Below are 16,033 nucleotides of genomic sequence, written 5' to 3'. Positions count from 1 at the left end.
CAAGCTGCGTGTATACAACAAAACAACAAATTCCTCAAAACGCTTTGCGAACAGGCAGCGTGCTCTTCCAGCCAAAGGCAAAAAAAAAGCTGGAGATTTAATGTGCTGCTTTCCAAAGCGCACGAAAACCAACCAAGCACAGCAACTCAACACAGCACTCAGCACCGTGACATGTGCAGTACCGTATGGGACCAGCAGGGGGAGCGGGCACAATGCACGTGGGAGGTACCATTCAAAGTCAATGGGGCCAGTCTTGAATTTCTGATAGCGTGTAAGGCTCACCTCTTTCTGGGCAATGCCCATCTTATCTCGCCAGTGCATGAGCACGATGTCTGCTTTCTCCTTAGCAAACTTCTCCACCTCTTTGGCGGCCTTGCCCGCTATTCTCTGCCACTCAGGCACCTTGTTACGACCAAACTGGTCCTGTAATCGCAGACAGGAAGGAAGTGAGAGGAGAGAAAAAGAATGCCACACAGCCGCAACTGCTCATGAACTTCAAGGTTTTTTTTTTTTTTTTGGTTTTTTTTTTTTTTTTTTTTATGATTAAAACAGAGAGCATTCAAATCATTTCAGACTTTATTTTTTAAAAAATACTGCAGAACTTCAACAATCCTGCAATTAAAAGATGAAATACACAGGCCATTCAGTGTTTTGCAAAGCCACATCGTCATATGCAACATATAAGACCAGGATGGAGCTGGGCTTTGTGTCAGGTTGGTTCGGTTCAGACTCTCGGTCAGAGATTTCGACTAGGTTCCTTGTCAGCCAGTCTTCTGAGAGCCTAGTATCTAACGCCTGGCAGCGGATGGTTACCGTGGCAATCTTGACATTATCACGGATGTGCATTCTATCGACGTCTTTCTCAGGCACTGGATCGGTACTGTCTAAGTAAGCCAGCAGACCAGTCGGCTGTAAAGGAGAGAGAGAGAGAAAGAGCTTGAGGATACAGTTTGTTTTTGTTTGTATTTACCTACAAGTCAGCATGAGGGACCAAAAACCCTCTAACACAGGAGAAAGTGGTTGTGCTCTGCTCACCAGGATTCTCTTCAGCAGGTTCATGGCAGTGGGGTTTTCGGCCGTCCACAAACCCACCAGATGACGACTCAGCTGCCTGTCAAACACAAACACAGAGCGTGTGAACTGAGGGGTTTGAAAGCTCTCAGGCCTTGTGCTGTGGTTAAAATATTAATCATATATGCACAAGACTCTCTGGTATGTTCCAGCAGAAGGCCAGAGTGTGTGTCTACGTGTATAGTTGTGTATATATGTATGTGTGTGTGTGTGTGTGTGTGAGGGGAGCGTTAACCTGTTGGTGAGCATCCTCTGATCAGCGCTGACTGTGAACATGGACGTGTGCAGGTGTCTGGGCAGGGCTCCCTCACTAAGGGCAAGATCCTGCATCTTAGTGGCAATCTCCTTATCTCCCTCCTATGAGTACACACACCATTATTCACCACATACACCCAGCAGTCCAGAATGGTGACACACACACAAACACACACCTACATAAACATATGTGTTACACACAACATAGCAACATAAATACTGATCCAAACTCTCTGCATTTTATGATGAGGACTGAGAGCCATGTGGAGAAGTAGGTAATATCTACTCCTGTTGATATGTTGATAACTGTCCATAATGTTCAGAGGTGAACAGGTGTGGTGCACTTGGAAAATGGCACTGGCCTTACCTCAATGATGGCCTTCATGACAAGACCCGCTCCCTTCACTATAGCCATAGAGGGGTGCTGCAGGCAGACACACACACACACACACACACACACACAATGAACCACTGTTAATGTTGACAGCATTGCACCACACTTCACATTCAGAACAAATTGACCCAACACCAGGATATGTGGACCGGTCAAACATGACTGGAAAGGTGAATATGAAGTCAGGTCATTACAGCTAAACAGATCAAACAGTCAAAAGACCACTCCTCATATTTTGGTCCCGCCCACTATCTCGCTTCCTGCGTTTATCCTAATTCTAAATTCTTTAAGTGGGAGTAGAGGCAATGTGCCATTCTGAGAAAACCTCTTAGTCAAGCGTATTGAAAGTGCATTAACAGATTCCTGTGACCATCTGACCTGGAAGAGTTTAAATAGGGTCCTTCCATTGCTCGCCACCATCTCCAGCAGCATGTCAAACTGCTGTCCTTCACTGGTCTCACTGTAGGGTGCACAGAGGGCAAAGGTCAAGAAGTCCAGCAGGGAGCTGATGACCAACGCACCTGTACCATATTCCTGAAATAAGCGAGAAAGAAAGAGAGAGAGAGAGAGAGAGAGAGAGAGAGAGAGAGAGAGAGAGAGACTGTGTTCAATTATAAACATCCAAATATAAATATAATACTTAAATATCATTCTGGGTTACACTCTCATTCTCTTAGTTATTGTTTCCTTGTCAAACTTGTGGGAACTCAACAATTCTTCCTTTGATTGGTTCAGTGTCACATGACCCTGAAAACACTTTTCCAGACCGTTTAAAATGACTGGATGTGACAGGGACGGGAGTTATTAAACGAGACAACTCCTTACAGAATCCCTCTGAATGTTGCCCTGAACCAGACTCTGCTCAGCCAATCGGCTCTGGGCTTGGGTGAATGCACTACATACCACATTACTGATGAACTTTTCCAGGAGGTTCTCCAGGAACTTCTTGGATGAGAGCAGGGAAGCCTTATTCAGCTGCTCCTGTCTCAGGTCATAATCATCATGCATGGGCTACAATGACAATAACACACAATGAAACATTAATCAATACGCCTCTAGTAATTAGACCCAAGGATCAATGTATGCCAATGTTTGGGTGCATGTGGAGTTTGGTGTGTGTGTGTGTGTGTGTGTGTGTGTGATGAGTCTATTACTTACACACATAAGAGCACAGAGCATGTCAATAGCAGCATGTGTCACCCCATTATTATTCCTCTTCAGTGCTTTCACTGTCTTTACACCCAACCTCTCTCTAAATCTAAAGACACACACATAATCAAAAGACAATTTACCCACAAAGCAAAAAGGTATGCACATACACAGCACCATACAATAACGCTGATATATAGACACATAACATGACTGGTGAGGCAATGAATACTGCACTGAGAAAAGTCGCAAAGAAAATCCATTACGAGGAGGGGAGGGGGATCTGTTCATTTTGAACGCTTGAGATTTGTATGGCACTGCTGCTATACAAATGTGACTGGATTCAGGCAACAGTGGAAGTTTAGCTCATGTCTGGACAGGAACACATTAGGTGGAAATAATCGTCCCTTCATACATCTCAGTGACCTTATAGACAGCTGAGAGCAACCAGTAAAATATGAGCATAAGAGACAGACAGGCTGACTGCACACCAGCAACACTGCATGACAAAGAGACCGTGCAGTAAAGGTAAAGGGAGAAAGAGAGAGAGAGAGAGAGAGAGAGAGAGAGAGAGAGAGAGAGAGACTGAATGACATGGCAGAAACAAAGGAGCAAAATGAAAGACAGATGAGGGAAAAGGAAGAAAGGGTACACTGAGATGTATGAGTTTATATTTACGTTTTGTGTTCGGGTCCAGCTACTTGACCAGACCTTGGGGTGGACAGAGTACCTCTGTTACAACGCAGCCAAACCACACACGAGCATTAAAAAAAAAAACAAAAAAAAAACAAGGCACAGTTATGAACTGCAAGGAGAGGGTGAGAGAGGGGAAAACACGACAGACAAATGTAAAAGAAGACAGGAGAACGGACGAAGAGTAGCTTCGAGAGCGCGGATGACTAAAGGAGTGTGTGTGTGTGTGTGTGTGTGTGTGTGCGTGTGTGTGTGTGTGTGAGGGGGTGGGTTGATACAGCTTGGGATGGCACGAGCTTTTCCTCGTTAAGTCGTGGAGAACTTTACTGTTGTACTGTTGAACTCAATGCAAAGGGACTAATTCAATCTGCTGCTCCTGAGGTTACACTAATTGACTAATCTGACTTGTTTAGGGGTCATTTCCTGGACGGGGGAAAGGGCACGCCTGAGACAGAATGGGTCTAAGTGATGTTGGATGCTCTTACTTAGGCAGCTGGGTGAAGGCCTGGAAGCCGGCCTTGGAGGCTACGAGACGGCGGATGGCCTGGAAGTGGCTCTCCAGCTCCGCGTTAGTTCCCGGCAGCTCGGCCTCCTGGGAGAGCAAGGCCAGGATGGCGTTGTTGATCAGCTTCTCTTTGTTCTCAGAAAACAGACCCTGAAAATGAAAATGAGAAGGGATTGACAGTTAGAGGAGGGATGCGACGGGCACGAACAACTAGCAAACAACAAATAATCCAAGATCAGCCCAAAAAAAAAAAAAAAAAAGAGAGAGAGAGTTACAAGAGGTTACGTCGATCACATAAATCCAATCATGTGAGAGAAAGATCAGAAAGAAGGCACATCAGCCACGTCAGTAGAGTCACCGTGTTTACGCGATCACGGTTAAACGGAGCTGATGAGGGCACTCACGTCTTGTGTGACAGCATGCAACACGCCACTGTAAGAGATGTTGGCATTGAATCTGAACACTGCATCTCCAAAGTTGCCATCTGAAAAAACGAGCGGGAAAATACGCGTTAATGAACTGATCTTATGTGAAGAAAATGCCGTCAATGTAAAAAAAATGACACATATCTTTCATTTGCATGTGGAAGGGCTGAACAGTTCAGACACATTTCAGTTTTACATTTACTTGTCAGTACAGGACAGACAGAGCAACGGTTTCTCACGCAGCTGAATCCCAAATGCATCGGCTTCCCCACAACAACTCCCATATCAAAAAGTTATAAGAAAAAAGTTGCACGCACTTAAAAGACTTCAAATAACCTTTTAATGTTGCATAAATATGCAGAGTATTGTATATAAAAAAAACGTACAAAATCTCTGAAATGATCTACAGTAGTTTCACTCAGCTTCTTGTCTGTATGCAGAAGGCACCGTGCACAAAGTGAAGCTGCTTGTTCCACAGAGTACGTATGGTTTTATATGCAAGATTAAAGATTAAAGGAGTACTCAAGGTCAGTCTTTCCTTCAAGCATGCAGGTTTTTCACTCACAGAACTTGAAGCTAAAAAACTAGTCAGAAAAAAGAAAAAAAAAAAAAAAAAGAAGAACAGTTGGATCCCAACGCGGGGACTGAACGACTGAGACCAACTACATCCAGACTCTAATGTTACATCTCAACAAGGGCTCAGGATCTGAGAAGAATGCTATACGGTCGCAGACAAAATGCCTGCTACAGCACATCTTCTACAAAATGGAAGGAAAAAAAAAAAACCAAAACATTTTGACTGCTGCTAGCTACGTCAGGTGATGTGCTAAAAACTGCATATGGACGAAACAGTGTTTTGGGTTTTTTTTTGTTTTTTTTTCCTGTGCCACAGCAGTGAAGAGCTCTACAGGGAGTTTCACACAGCGAGCAGCCATTCACTCTCTTTAACAGCCCACATCACGTCGATCAAGACCTGTCATTTTCTCAACTTAACATTTCGAAATTGAAATAACTGCCGGCGACACGGTTTCTGAGTTAAACTTAACACGCGCCGTCTCTCTAAATTCCAGCGCTATAAACGAACGACCGTTACATCAGTTTCTTAGGTGTGTTTTGCCACGGCATTTTAAGGTTTAAAAAGAAAATCCTAACTTCATTTGAAGCGGGTGAGAGGAGTCAGATGGGAAAAGAGGCGGAGGACTTACTGGGTGGAGCAGCCAAGAACCTGAGATGCAGGCTCTCCACCTCCTCATCCACAGGCATGCTGAGCAGCCCCCAACGCTGGCCTCTCTGAGTGGGAACCATCTTCACACACACGTCCCTGTTCCCGGACGCTCTCACACCATCCAGCAGACTGGCCAACAGAGAGTCCCTGAGAGAGAGAGAGAGAGAGAGAGAAAGTGAGTGAAAGAGGGAGGAAAAGAGGGAGAGAAAGAGACACATACTTAAATACTTTGGTAAAATATCACAACCGACTGAAAAGGGGTTTAGAGTTAAAGAAACAGTCGTAACAAAAGCTCTGTGTGTATATGTGTAGAGAGCGAGCGTGTGTTGTACCTTTCTGTGGAGCAGTACTTCCTGATTTGTCCTCTGATGAACTCTACGGTGAACACTTGGGGGTTTTCTTCATCACAGATCAGTGCAAACACCTGCTCAACCATCCGAGACAAAAAAAAATAAAAATAAAAAAAATAATCAACTTTACAGCAATATCACGTCATTTTTCACTCTGCGACATTACTGGGTTTTCCTCTTCAGTCAGAACTCAAAGCACACACAAAACACTGCTGTTCTTTCAGCCTGTGAGGAGCTCTATCCAGCCCAGTCATCCTTCTCAGTGTACTCATTTCAACTGCGTCAGACAATTCAGTCTATTTACACTCTACAAGTGTTAAGTCTATCGAGAGGAAAACAAAAAAAAACAAAAAAAAAAAACCTGCAGAAAGACTGTCCTTATAAAAGTCTGATTAAGGCATTTTATGTGCTGTTGTTTGCACTACTAAGCACATTTTCATCTCTTTGAGACAGTAGAATGAAAAAAGCTTGGAGTGCATCCCTCTTTCATAGTGTGGTAAAGCCTGTCAGTGCACTGTAGCACAGACTAACAGCTTGTGTCAGTGCGCGGTAATGCCCGAGGGGCTGATTCAGGATCAGTACATCTGAAGGTGATGTCCATCAGCGTACGGTAGCAGTGCTGTCACAGTGCCGTCCTCACCTCTCCAAAGGGCTTAACTGTGACTATGTTGTACGAGGCGGGGTCTCTCTCCACCAGGCATGTCTCTGTGAGAGCTAGGATCCTCTTAACGGGCTCCTAAAAGAAACAAAACGGACCAACATACCAGCAAACTTAAAAATGTGTTTCACTTATAAAAATCTTTTCAAGTCACGTCATCACAGACCGGCTAAAGAGAACCCTGAACCTGAAATAGGAAATGAAACAACGTAGACAGAAAGCAAAAGGGAAACAAATCAAGGTTAACAAACGTGAGCGGTAGCCAGACCGTGGAACAACTGACGCTAAGAAAGTGAAAGAGGAGACGTGGAGGGAAAGAGAAAGTCAGAGGGCACGCCACTCACCGCGTGGCGAGTCGTGATCTTTTGGACGACGAACTCCGCCAGCGAGGTAATGCACTCGTCTGAGCTGTATTTCCCCAGCCTCTCGCTGAGAAAGCCCTCGAACGTCAGCGCCTCCTTCCGTAAACGTAGCGTGATTCCGATGAAGTTCCCAGCGTGCTCTATGGCGCTGCGGATTATCTCGTCCCGGTGTTCCGACGCAAACAGGTGCTTTAAAGACGGAAAGTGAGTCTCACTTAAACACTATCCCTATAATGAGTTACCTGTACATCGAATTCTCTCTGCTCAATATCGGGGGGCGGGGGGGTTAAGGCAAAAAAACAGAACAGTTGAGAGAGAGACTCAGCCCCCCCCCCCCCCCCCCCCCCCCCGCCCCCTCCAAGAGCAAGTCATTCCCAACTGCAGACAAATATACTTACCAGTCGACTGAATCCTCCATAGAGGATACAGAAGCCCCCCTGGTAGTCAGAGACCTCGGCAAAGCCTTCTACAGAACGATAATCGTAGGAACAGACCACCCGGTTGGTCTGGAGGTCGATCTGGTCGATGCCCCCCGGCGTGACCTCTAACCCTACAGACTTACGCGTGTCGCTCCAATGATGCTTGTAGCAGTTGTAGCGCTGTGGAGGGAGAAAACGACCACCGTTATTATTCGACGATTTCTAAGCAACGAGGGCGTCATACCCTTCATGTCCAAATATCAACCGTTTTTTTTTTTTTTTTTCCACCATTGCCTCAATTCTTTTAGTATAGTTCCAGACACACCCATTTCAACCTCACAGCCAAACCTCCTGTACTTACCCTTCCAGTTATTTTCCCCTCTGAGAAGTCTGTTCTAAATCGCTGGAGAGGAGAGGAAGAAAGAGAGAGACGGATTAGACGAGAGGGCACAGCTCGGAATGTGAAAATGCAGCAGATCTATAGATAGCAACCGCTACACGGAGTAATTTAATGTTATTGTAAAGCTCCGCGTGAGCAGCGAATCATAAACATAATGCGGTGACATTGTTTTGCTCTAATGTTTATAAATTTCGACCAATGTGTCCCCTGATCCTTCATCGGGCGCCAGAACCTGACTCCAGACTTTCCTCGTCAAAGACGCTATCGTAACGGCTTTTGCTGAAGTTTTTTGCGCAGTTTCGTTTGCGTGCGGTCTCTCACCAGCGCCTCCGTCAGCAGCTCCGTCCGGTGCTCCGTGGAAAATTTGAGCGTCTCCGACTTTTTGCCGCTGCCTTTGCGGAATGTGAGGTTGAACTCCGTGCCCTGACCTTTGCCCACAGGTGCGATGCCACAGATGTCCCCGTAAGGCCATTGGTTCGTCACTTCTAATGTCGTAGGGTTGTACGTCGTGATGCCGTGGGTTCCCACTGAAAAGACTCGCTTGTACCTGGGAAACGAAGGAACACGTACAGACATACGTAATGACATACGCAGAAACTGAGACGTTCGCACAGGGAACAATCGGCTGACGTCCACACAGAGACACGCGAACCCATTACACGTGATTTTGTTTCTTAAACTGATTTTGCCCCCATGAGATGTAATCTGCTAAAAAGCCTTTGTTTCTTCAGAAAAAAACATGAGCTAAATCATTAAAGTACTCATAAGTTCTACTGGCCTTCTTTGAGAAATCTTACTTTGATGAGTATAATGAAAATGCAGATGGTATTGATTGGAAAATGGAATGGAGTCATGTTCGGTTTTGATAAAACATTAATTCCTTCTACACTCTGCAGCAAGGACAGCCTGAAATAGGCACTCGTTGGGAGTCAGGGCAGTAATTTCCCAACACACTAGGATTAAAAAAAAAATAATAATAATATTGACAATGTTCCCCAGCCTTCCAAAAATATTTCTTACCCTGGAAATAACTGCAGGTGTAATTAGAGACCAAGAGCTTGTGTGACATCAGACACAGACCAAAAGAAAGAGCAAGAGAGAGAGAGAGAGTGAAAGAGAGTGAGAGAGAGAGAGGGAACAGTCAGAGACAGAGAGAGACGGCTACAGTGTAGAAACAAAGGGCCAGTAACGTCATAACAGATAAGCAGCACTCTTGTGATGCTCTGGGCACTGGAAAAATCTGTGTGTCTGTGTCTGTGGGTGTTTCTGTGGGCGTGTGTGTGTGTGTGTGTCCGTGTGTGTGTGTGTCTGCCTGGGCGGAGGTGACGGTGGTTTTAGAAAGCTGACCCTCACTCTCTAACCCCAAGAGGTCTGAGGCTTTCCGCTCCAGCGCTCAGTAGATCCCTCGGACACTCGACAGAGCTCTCTAAAGAACGCAGACAAACACTACAGCAGTCTCCAAAAAAAAATAAATAAATAAAAGGGCATGAAGAGCTGGATAAAAATATCCCGTAAGCATCCCCACCGAGAGACTCTTCACAGGAGGGAGGAAAAACAAGGGGAGGTCAAACAAGCAACGCACTCAGAGAAGAGACACAAAAAAAGCCATTCCAATAACCAGGATTTCTCACAAAAACAACATCTAAGAACTGTTTGTGTGACAACAAAAGCCAACACATGTTTGTACATCTAACAAGGGAGACAATGACGTGCAAAGCAAACACAGAAAAAGCCCCCGCCCCCGGTCCTTCAGGTTTACCACAAAAGAGATTAAAAAAAAAAAGCTCAACACCAAAGCGAATTTATTACACGTGTGTCGTAGCTTTGGATCAACAAGCAACTCAGGTTTTTCCAGCAAGGAGGAAAAAAGTCGAGCCAGAGCAAACACGTTTTAAAGTGTAGAACAATAACTAAGAGACTCGACGCTATTCGTGATATTCATGCCTAAGTGGTAGATGCATCTATGATTGAACATGCAAGAATGCTTAACATCAATCATAGAGTCACCAACTTTTGACTCGCTATAGTTCAGTATCAATTTGGTTATGATTCAGTTCAAAGAAGAGAGTGGATTTTCTAGGTGCCTCTCAAGAGTCCAAAGAGTAGTTTCGTGTCAGCATTTTCAAATCACAATTCAGACAAAACAGGAAAGCCGAATGCTGATGAAACAGGAAAAAAAACAGGGAAAAAAGAAAATGACCTGCCATTCTCATGATATAGTAGAGACAATCACAATAACTCCTCTCCTCACTAACACCAACACACTTGTGTAGGGTAAGCTGAGGGAATGTATGTGTGTGTGTGCGTGTGTCTGTGTGTGAGAGTGTGCGTGAGTGTGACAGAGAGAGAGAGAGAAAGAGAGAGAGAGAGATTTTCAACCACCATCCCATCTCTACTACTCTCTTGTACTGCATACAGCATGTGTTTGTGCACACACACATGATCTCACGGAGCGCTGTCGTTATAAGTTCAAGTTTTCACATCAATAATGTGAGATGTGTTCTCACTTCTGTTCTTTCTGATGGAGAACTGTGTGTGTGTGTGTGTGTGTGTCTGCGCACTCTCATATTTCAGCAAATGAAATGCGTCAGAGCGCACAGGCCTAACATATTTAGAGACAGACAATCTCCATGACGGTTTTTCAGTCCCCTTTCATTCTGTACTCATGGAAAAACGTAATCTAACGAACCAAGAGCATGTCACAGGACCAAGAGAGAACCACTTCTAACTGCGTTGTGATACAGGGCATCAAAATGCATGAGCAAAAAAAAACAAACACCATTTTAGATTCTACTGCGCGTCTTGTATCTCAGTTAACACCTACCATCATGGTTAACACATTGCTTTCTGTGCATGTACACATGCTCACTTCCTCTCCCTCTCAATACATACACAGCCACCTCTATTAACCCTTCATTCCCAGCGGATTCCTGTTCTCTCTGAGCTATGGGTGTTGCGTGTGCCTCTGTGAGTCTTTGGACCTGCTGAGCAGTTACTGGGCAAGCACAGTCCCATCACATGACTGGTTAATTATTCATCTCCACCAGACTCTTTATGAGCTCCACACACACACACCCCCTACACGCAAAGCTCTTCCCCGCACTTACCCAGCATAACGGAGTCCACTGATTTCTAAACTCCATCCCGTAGCTAGACCGACACACACAGTTAAACCCAAACGCCCAGAGAGCTCGGAGACTGACGATTTGACAGGCAACTCAGCCCTATACAATGAAACCCTTTATTTAAGCCGTCTGGTCCTCACGCCATTTACAGAGCTGAGCTGTTTTTGATTGGGTAACTGAAGAGGACGTGAGGCGGCCCTTGCGTAACCCCTCTGTATTGAACAGAGTGTACTGGACTTCAGTGAAGACCAGAGTATCATCTCCACAGGCTCCGCACTGTGACGGAGCATGAGTTTTCTCCGTGCGAGGTACGTGGCCTGGGACAGACAACGGTTTTCTCACACAAGTTTCATTTCTCTTCCAGCCCTGATGACGGAGCACTCCGTTAGTCACCGCCAGTATGGCAATGAGTGGTACCTTAACATGAGAAATGTCCACAAAGAACCTGAACTGAGCAAAAAAAAAAAAAGAACCATCATGATTTACAGATAGGAAATTGGTGCCTTATTCATCAGAAAATACTGCAAGTTAGGGTGTTTACTTGTATTACAAGATGTCCCATAAAAGGTTATATGAATCAAAAAAAAAAAAAAAAGAATTACTATCTTGTCCATTATCAGCAAGATCAACCCAAAAGCAGAGCACAAACTCTCTCAGCATTACTCAATAGGCTAATATCAAACCAAACTAATCATCAAAAAACCTTACACATATACAGCATGAAATGACTGGGGGGGGGGGGAAAGAAGTGCATATTCTTATGACATGCAAATTGCGGTTAGATGGCAACATATTTCCTCAATCAGAGTTCCTTTTAAGTCTGACTACAGTTATCCCGTGGTGCATTAGCCCACATTAGCCACACAAGAGCAAAGATTCATAATTTCCTCCTCGTATCGGTGGGTGGATGCAACTTCACAAAATAAGCACTGCTATCATATTTCACCTCAGTTCATGTCGGGCACCAGTAATTTGAAACAGATCTTGTTTTGTGTGTGTGTGTGTGTGTGTGTGTGTGTGTGTGTGTGTGTGTGTGTGTGCTGGACTTGGCCTAAGCTCTATATTTCAGTTTCCTGTCTATCCGGAAACTCTGCACCATCCTCCTCTGACTCCTCAAACCTCATTTTAGGGAATTTAACCCTTGCCATCTTAAGAGAATGAATCGGACCGGACAGTTAATTACAAAGGTGTCGGTCCCATTGTGAAAATATTCTTTTACCCACAGAGATAAGAAAATGAAATGCCTCAATACATCTGACATGCTGACCTTGAGATGAAAACCAAGGTCAAAGTTTAGACTACGGACCACATGACTAAATATAACAACATGAGTAATCTGTGTGAAAACAACACACCGCAGTGAGACTTTAGTCCCGGTGTGGGTCTCACCTGATGCTGAGGTCATCAGAAAGTGAGTTCACTCCACTACACAGTGACCAAGCAGACAGGCCTGTTGGCACAATTAGCCCATGAGGCGATGAACATCCCCGAACGGGATCAAAAGGATCAACGAGTCACAAACCGCTTTACAGGCTGAGATAAACGCATAGGCCAACCTAACCACAAAGACATAGAAACAGTATGCATCCCATAAATAGTACTATTTGCACCTATGCAAACTCACACCCAAACTAGATGCAAACTCAAACCCAGTACTGGCCCTGCACACGACCAAAACGAGGAGATGTCAAAGCATTAAGCCCATAATTGCTTTCTATACTGACTGTCTAGCCACCATTGGGTGAGTGCCAACAGTTAAAGAGATAGAGAGAGAAAGGAGGACAGATATCATAAAGGGATTTTCCATTCATTACTCTCAGTCCTTTACAATTCCTTTCTGTCACAGAGGTACGGAAGACGACAGGGACTGCAGAAGGGGAGGTGATTACAGCAGATTAAATTTCAGGGGTGTAACTGAGCCCAGAGAAGCTTAAACTCTCTTCTAAAGGGGATTTTACGAGGAAAATCACAATACAGTAATGACTGTATCAGGCTTACGAAGACTTAACCCCGCTGCTTGATGTATTTGCGCAGAAAAGAGGGAATGTTTTTCCATCTGTTAGCGAATTCAACTGACCATTTGTCCGTGAATGAAACCTGATCCTCTGTAGTTTCTCTTTCCATTCTGTTCTCCTGTTTGGTTCAGATATAACAGTAAGACATTGAGTAATTGCATGTACTTGGAAACTTCCCCTCAGAAACTGAACTGAGGTTTTCACCCTCGCAATACATTTGCTTCCAAATTTTGAATGAGTCAGTGGTGTGAGACGTGTCAACAAGACTAAGCGTCTGATCAAAATTCCACTTTTGATGTACTGACGGCATTCATTTTGCTCATTATATGTCATATGGTAAATAAAATGTATTATTATTATCAAGCTACAGGCAAACTTAAACAGACCGTACAATAACATAACCGTGGCTAGACGTCATTTCAAATATTCACATCCATTTCATTTGACAGATGCAATTTGTTGTCTAAGCCTCAGTGGAAAAGAGAGAGAGAGAGAGAGAGAGAGAGAGAGAGAGAGAGAGAGAGAGAGAGAGAGAGAGAGAGAGCGAGCTGTACCAGTCAATGAAATTACAGTCCAGTACTTTCTCTGCATAATGATTTTGAATGATGGCATCAGAGCACACCACACTAATTGTGGGAGGGTTGTATTTGGAAACAAAGTTTCATTCGCTCTTAGTCAGTTGACTGACACAGAACAGGACACGTAATTACACCGCACCGTAAATACAATTCAAGCTTTCCTAAGTTCTAAAGACGCATACAAAAAAAAAAAAGACCCGTTGTTAATGCTTCAGCAATTAGCCTAGTTCTTCTTTACCCAAGCCCACAACCAATGATCAACTGATGCTCGAAATAGATATTAGGACATCCCGGGACACCATAGGTGTAATAACACCTTAATGTTGATCAGCGATGATGGAATCAGAGAGCGGTGACAGAGGAAGGACACCTCCTGCCCGGAGCTCACAGTCAGGGCTTGCATTCCTGCGCTGAACAGTAGCAGTGTGACTGTAGGGAAGTCTTTGTGAACACAACACTGAAGAGCCTGTTTCTCCAATCTAATACGGCCCCGAACGCCCCAGTAACACGATTACAGCAAAAAAAAAAAAAATAAATAAACATACACGCTTTAACACCGCCGGAGAATACGGGCTCCTGGTGTAACAGAGCACTCTACTTACCACTTTCAATCGTGTACAAATGAAACTCACTTAACTACAACCTCATGACTTTAGGTCACTGTACAGTGGAATGACTTGGGTTGTATTCTCCACTGACTTTTTGTTGTTTGGGTTCCCCCCCCCCATAATTTTCTGGCAAACCGTTTTTTTTCCCTTGAGCCTACCCATTGGTGTCTGTATTATAAACACAGATCAACTACAAACACACAGACAGAAAAACATTAAAAAAAAAAACCCCAAAAAAACCCCATGAAATCTGAACTGTGTGTGAGAGAAGGGTTTAAATCAGGTCTACTCAATTACAAATCAAATGGGCCAGATTTCAACACCAAGTCTTGTTGATGGGACAAAAATGTTTGTTTTTTTCTTTCCAGTTTTGACAAAGACATATTTTCTTAGCTTAATTACAACCCATAGCTTGCTGACTGATTTTGCGTGGCTAAGAAGATCTTTATGGTGCTATAAAGCACAGCAGTGTATATCCTAATACGTCCCGGTGCAGTTACACTGCATAAATCAGCACTCATGGAATGTCTCTCGTCCAATCAAATTACCAGACTGGAACTAACTGTTGTATAATTTGAACTTGACTGCGATTGTTTCTGGGCCACCGTAGGTCGCTCTTGGGTTGGACTTGGCCCGCAGCCTGCCGATTGAATAGGCCTCGCCTGAACCAAACCACAGCTAATTAAGGCTCAGAGTCAAATCCTTATTAATTACACTGAATCTAGCCTCTCACGTTCCACTTTCTGAAAAGCTGAACAAGTTATTTAGTTTGGGGCAGGGCAAAAGTTCAGCTTGACTTCACTTCATTATCAGGCTAGACTTGATTATTTATTTGACTTGTACAGAAACAGTCAATACGGAGAACTATAAAGATTCACTGAGAAGACCTCGTGACTTCCATAAAAGAGGAATTACCTCACTGGAAAACGTAGATAAAACTTATTTATCAAACTGTCTAACTTGAAATGCTTCCGCAAGATAAATTCTACAATGACATTACAGTGTCCTCTTATCATCAAGAATGACTAAGAACAATCTACATAGGTCACTATGGTAACATCGAACAGATCAGTGGCCAAAGGCGACAGAGACCTAAAAACTGCATGCGACGCAAATGGAAGCTAACATTATCAGTTTAGCCAGAAGCGTTTGTTATCCAGCCGGGAAAAAAAAAAATGACAACCCTGACAGGACACAAACACGGTGCACTCTCACTCTGTTACCATGGATACTCTTTCTTCTATTGTGCGCGTCTATTGAACTAGCTCTGATTTGTGAGGGTTACTTTGACTCATTTTGGGCTGTTGACCGACACAATGCAGTCTGATGACATCACAGCCACTCTTCTCATCTTCCCAGACATTACATCAAAGCACTTCCTCTCCTCTCCTCTCCTCTCCTCTCCTCTCCTCTCCTCTCCTCTCTCTCTCTCTTCCTCTCCAGTGAAGAAGCATGACTCACAAGGGATCTATCAGGTCTATACACATCAAACAGGCCACGGACAACAACCCTATCAGGTTACTTTATCAGCATTTTACAGGCCATACCTATTCTACTTATATGACTAAACCTAATGGATACCATAATGTAAAACGAAAAGTCATTTTAGGATGAAAGTCACGGGGCTTTGGCCCAAGCACATCAAAGTGAACTGTTGGAGGTTCTAACATTTCCTTATATGATGCTTATGTGAAACATTGTAGTCAGAAAGCCCAGTTAAGGGTAGACTGGTTATACGGTTAACCTCAGAGAGACAAGCTAACATCGCTGAAGCCCCTAAAATCCAGTCAGGGGTTTTGTG

The 16,033-nt window shown here is 44.1% G+C and overlaps 1 protein-coding gene across 1 annotated transcript in view; it reads right to left on the bottom strand.

The window, feature by feature from the left end:
* dnajc13 (DnaJ heat shock protein family (Hsp40) member C13) overlaps positions 1-16,033 on the bottom strand; it is a 38,623-nt gene that overhangs the window by 17,839 nt on the left and 4,751 nt on the right. Inside the window, exons 3-19 of the mRNA XM_030768461.1 lie at positions 8,228-8,453; positions 7,868-7,909; positions 7,486-7,686; positions 7,070-7,276; positions 6,708-6,803; positions 6,050-6,141; positions 5,698-5,864; positions 4,472-4,551; positions 4,048-4,217; positions 2,879-2,978; positions 2,624-2,731; positions 2,099-2,254; positions 1,694-1,750; positions 1,307-1,428; positions 1,036-1,111; positions 814-909; positions 283-423 (exon numbers count right to left, since the gene is read on the bottom strand). Of these exons, the coding sequence (XP_030624321.1) occupies positions 283-423; positions 814-909; positions 1,036-1,111; positions 1,307-1,428; positions 1,694-1,750; positions 2,099-2,254; positions 2,624-2,731; positions 2,879-2,978; positions 4,048-4,217; positions 4,472-4,551; positions 5,698-5,864; positions 6,050-6,141; positions 6,708-6,803; positions 7,070-7,276; positions 7,486-7,686; positions 7,868-7,909; positions 8,228-8,453 (2,137 nt within the window). The remainder of the gene's footprint in view (positions 1-282; positions 424-813; positions 910-1,035; positions 1,112-1,306; positions 1,429-1,693; positions 1,751-2,098; positions 2,255-2,623; positions 2,732-2,878; positions 2,979-4,047; positions 4,218-4,471; positions 4,552-5,697; positions 5,865-6,049; positions 6,142-6,707; positions 6,804-7,069; positions 7,277-7,485; positions 7,687-7,867; positions 7,910-8,227; positions 8,454-16,033) is intronic.

Source organism: Chanos chanos, chromosome 3, assembly GCF_902362185.1.
Source record: "Chanos chanos chromosome 3, fChaCha1.1, whole genome shotgun sequence".
NCBI classification, from domain to species: domain Eukaryota; kingdom Metazoa; phylum Chordata; class Actinopteri; order Gonorynchiformes; family Chanidae; genus Chanos; species Chanos chanos.
This window is presented reverse-complemented; position numbering and strand designations above follow the sequence as displayed.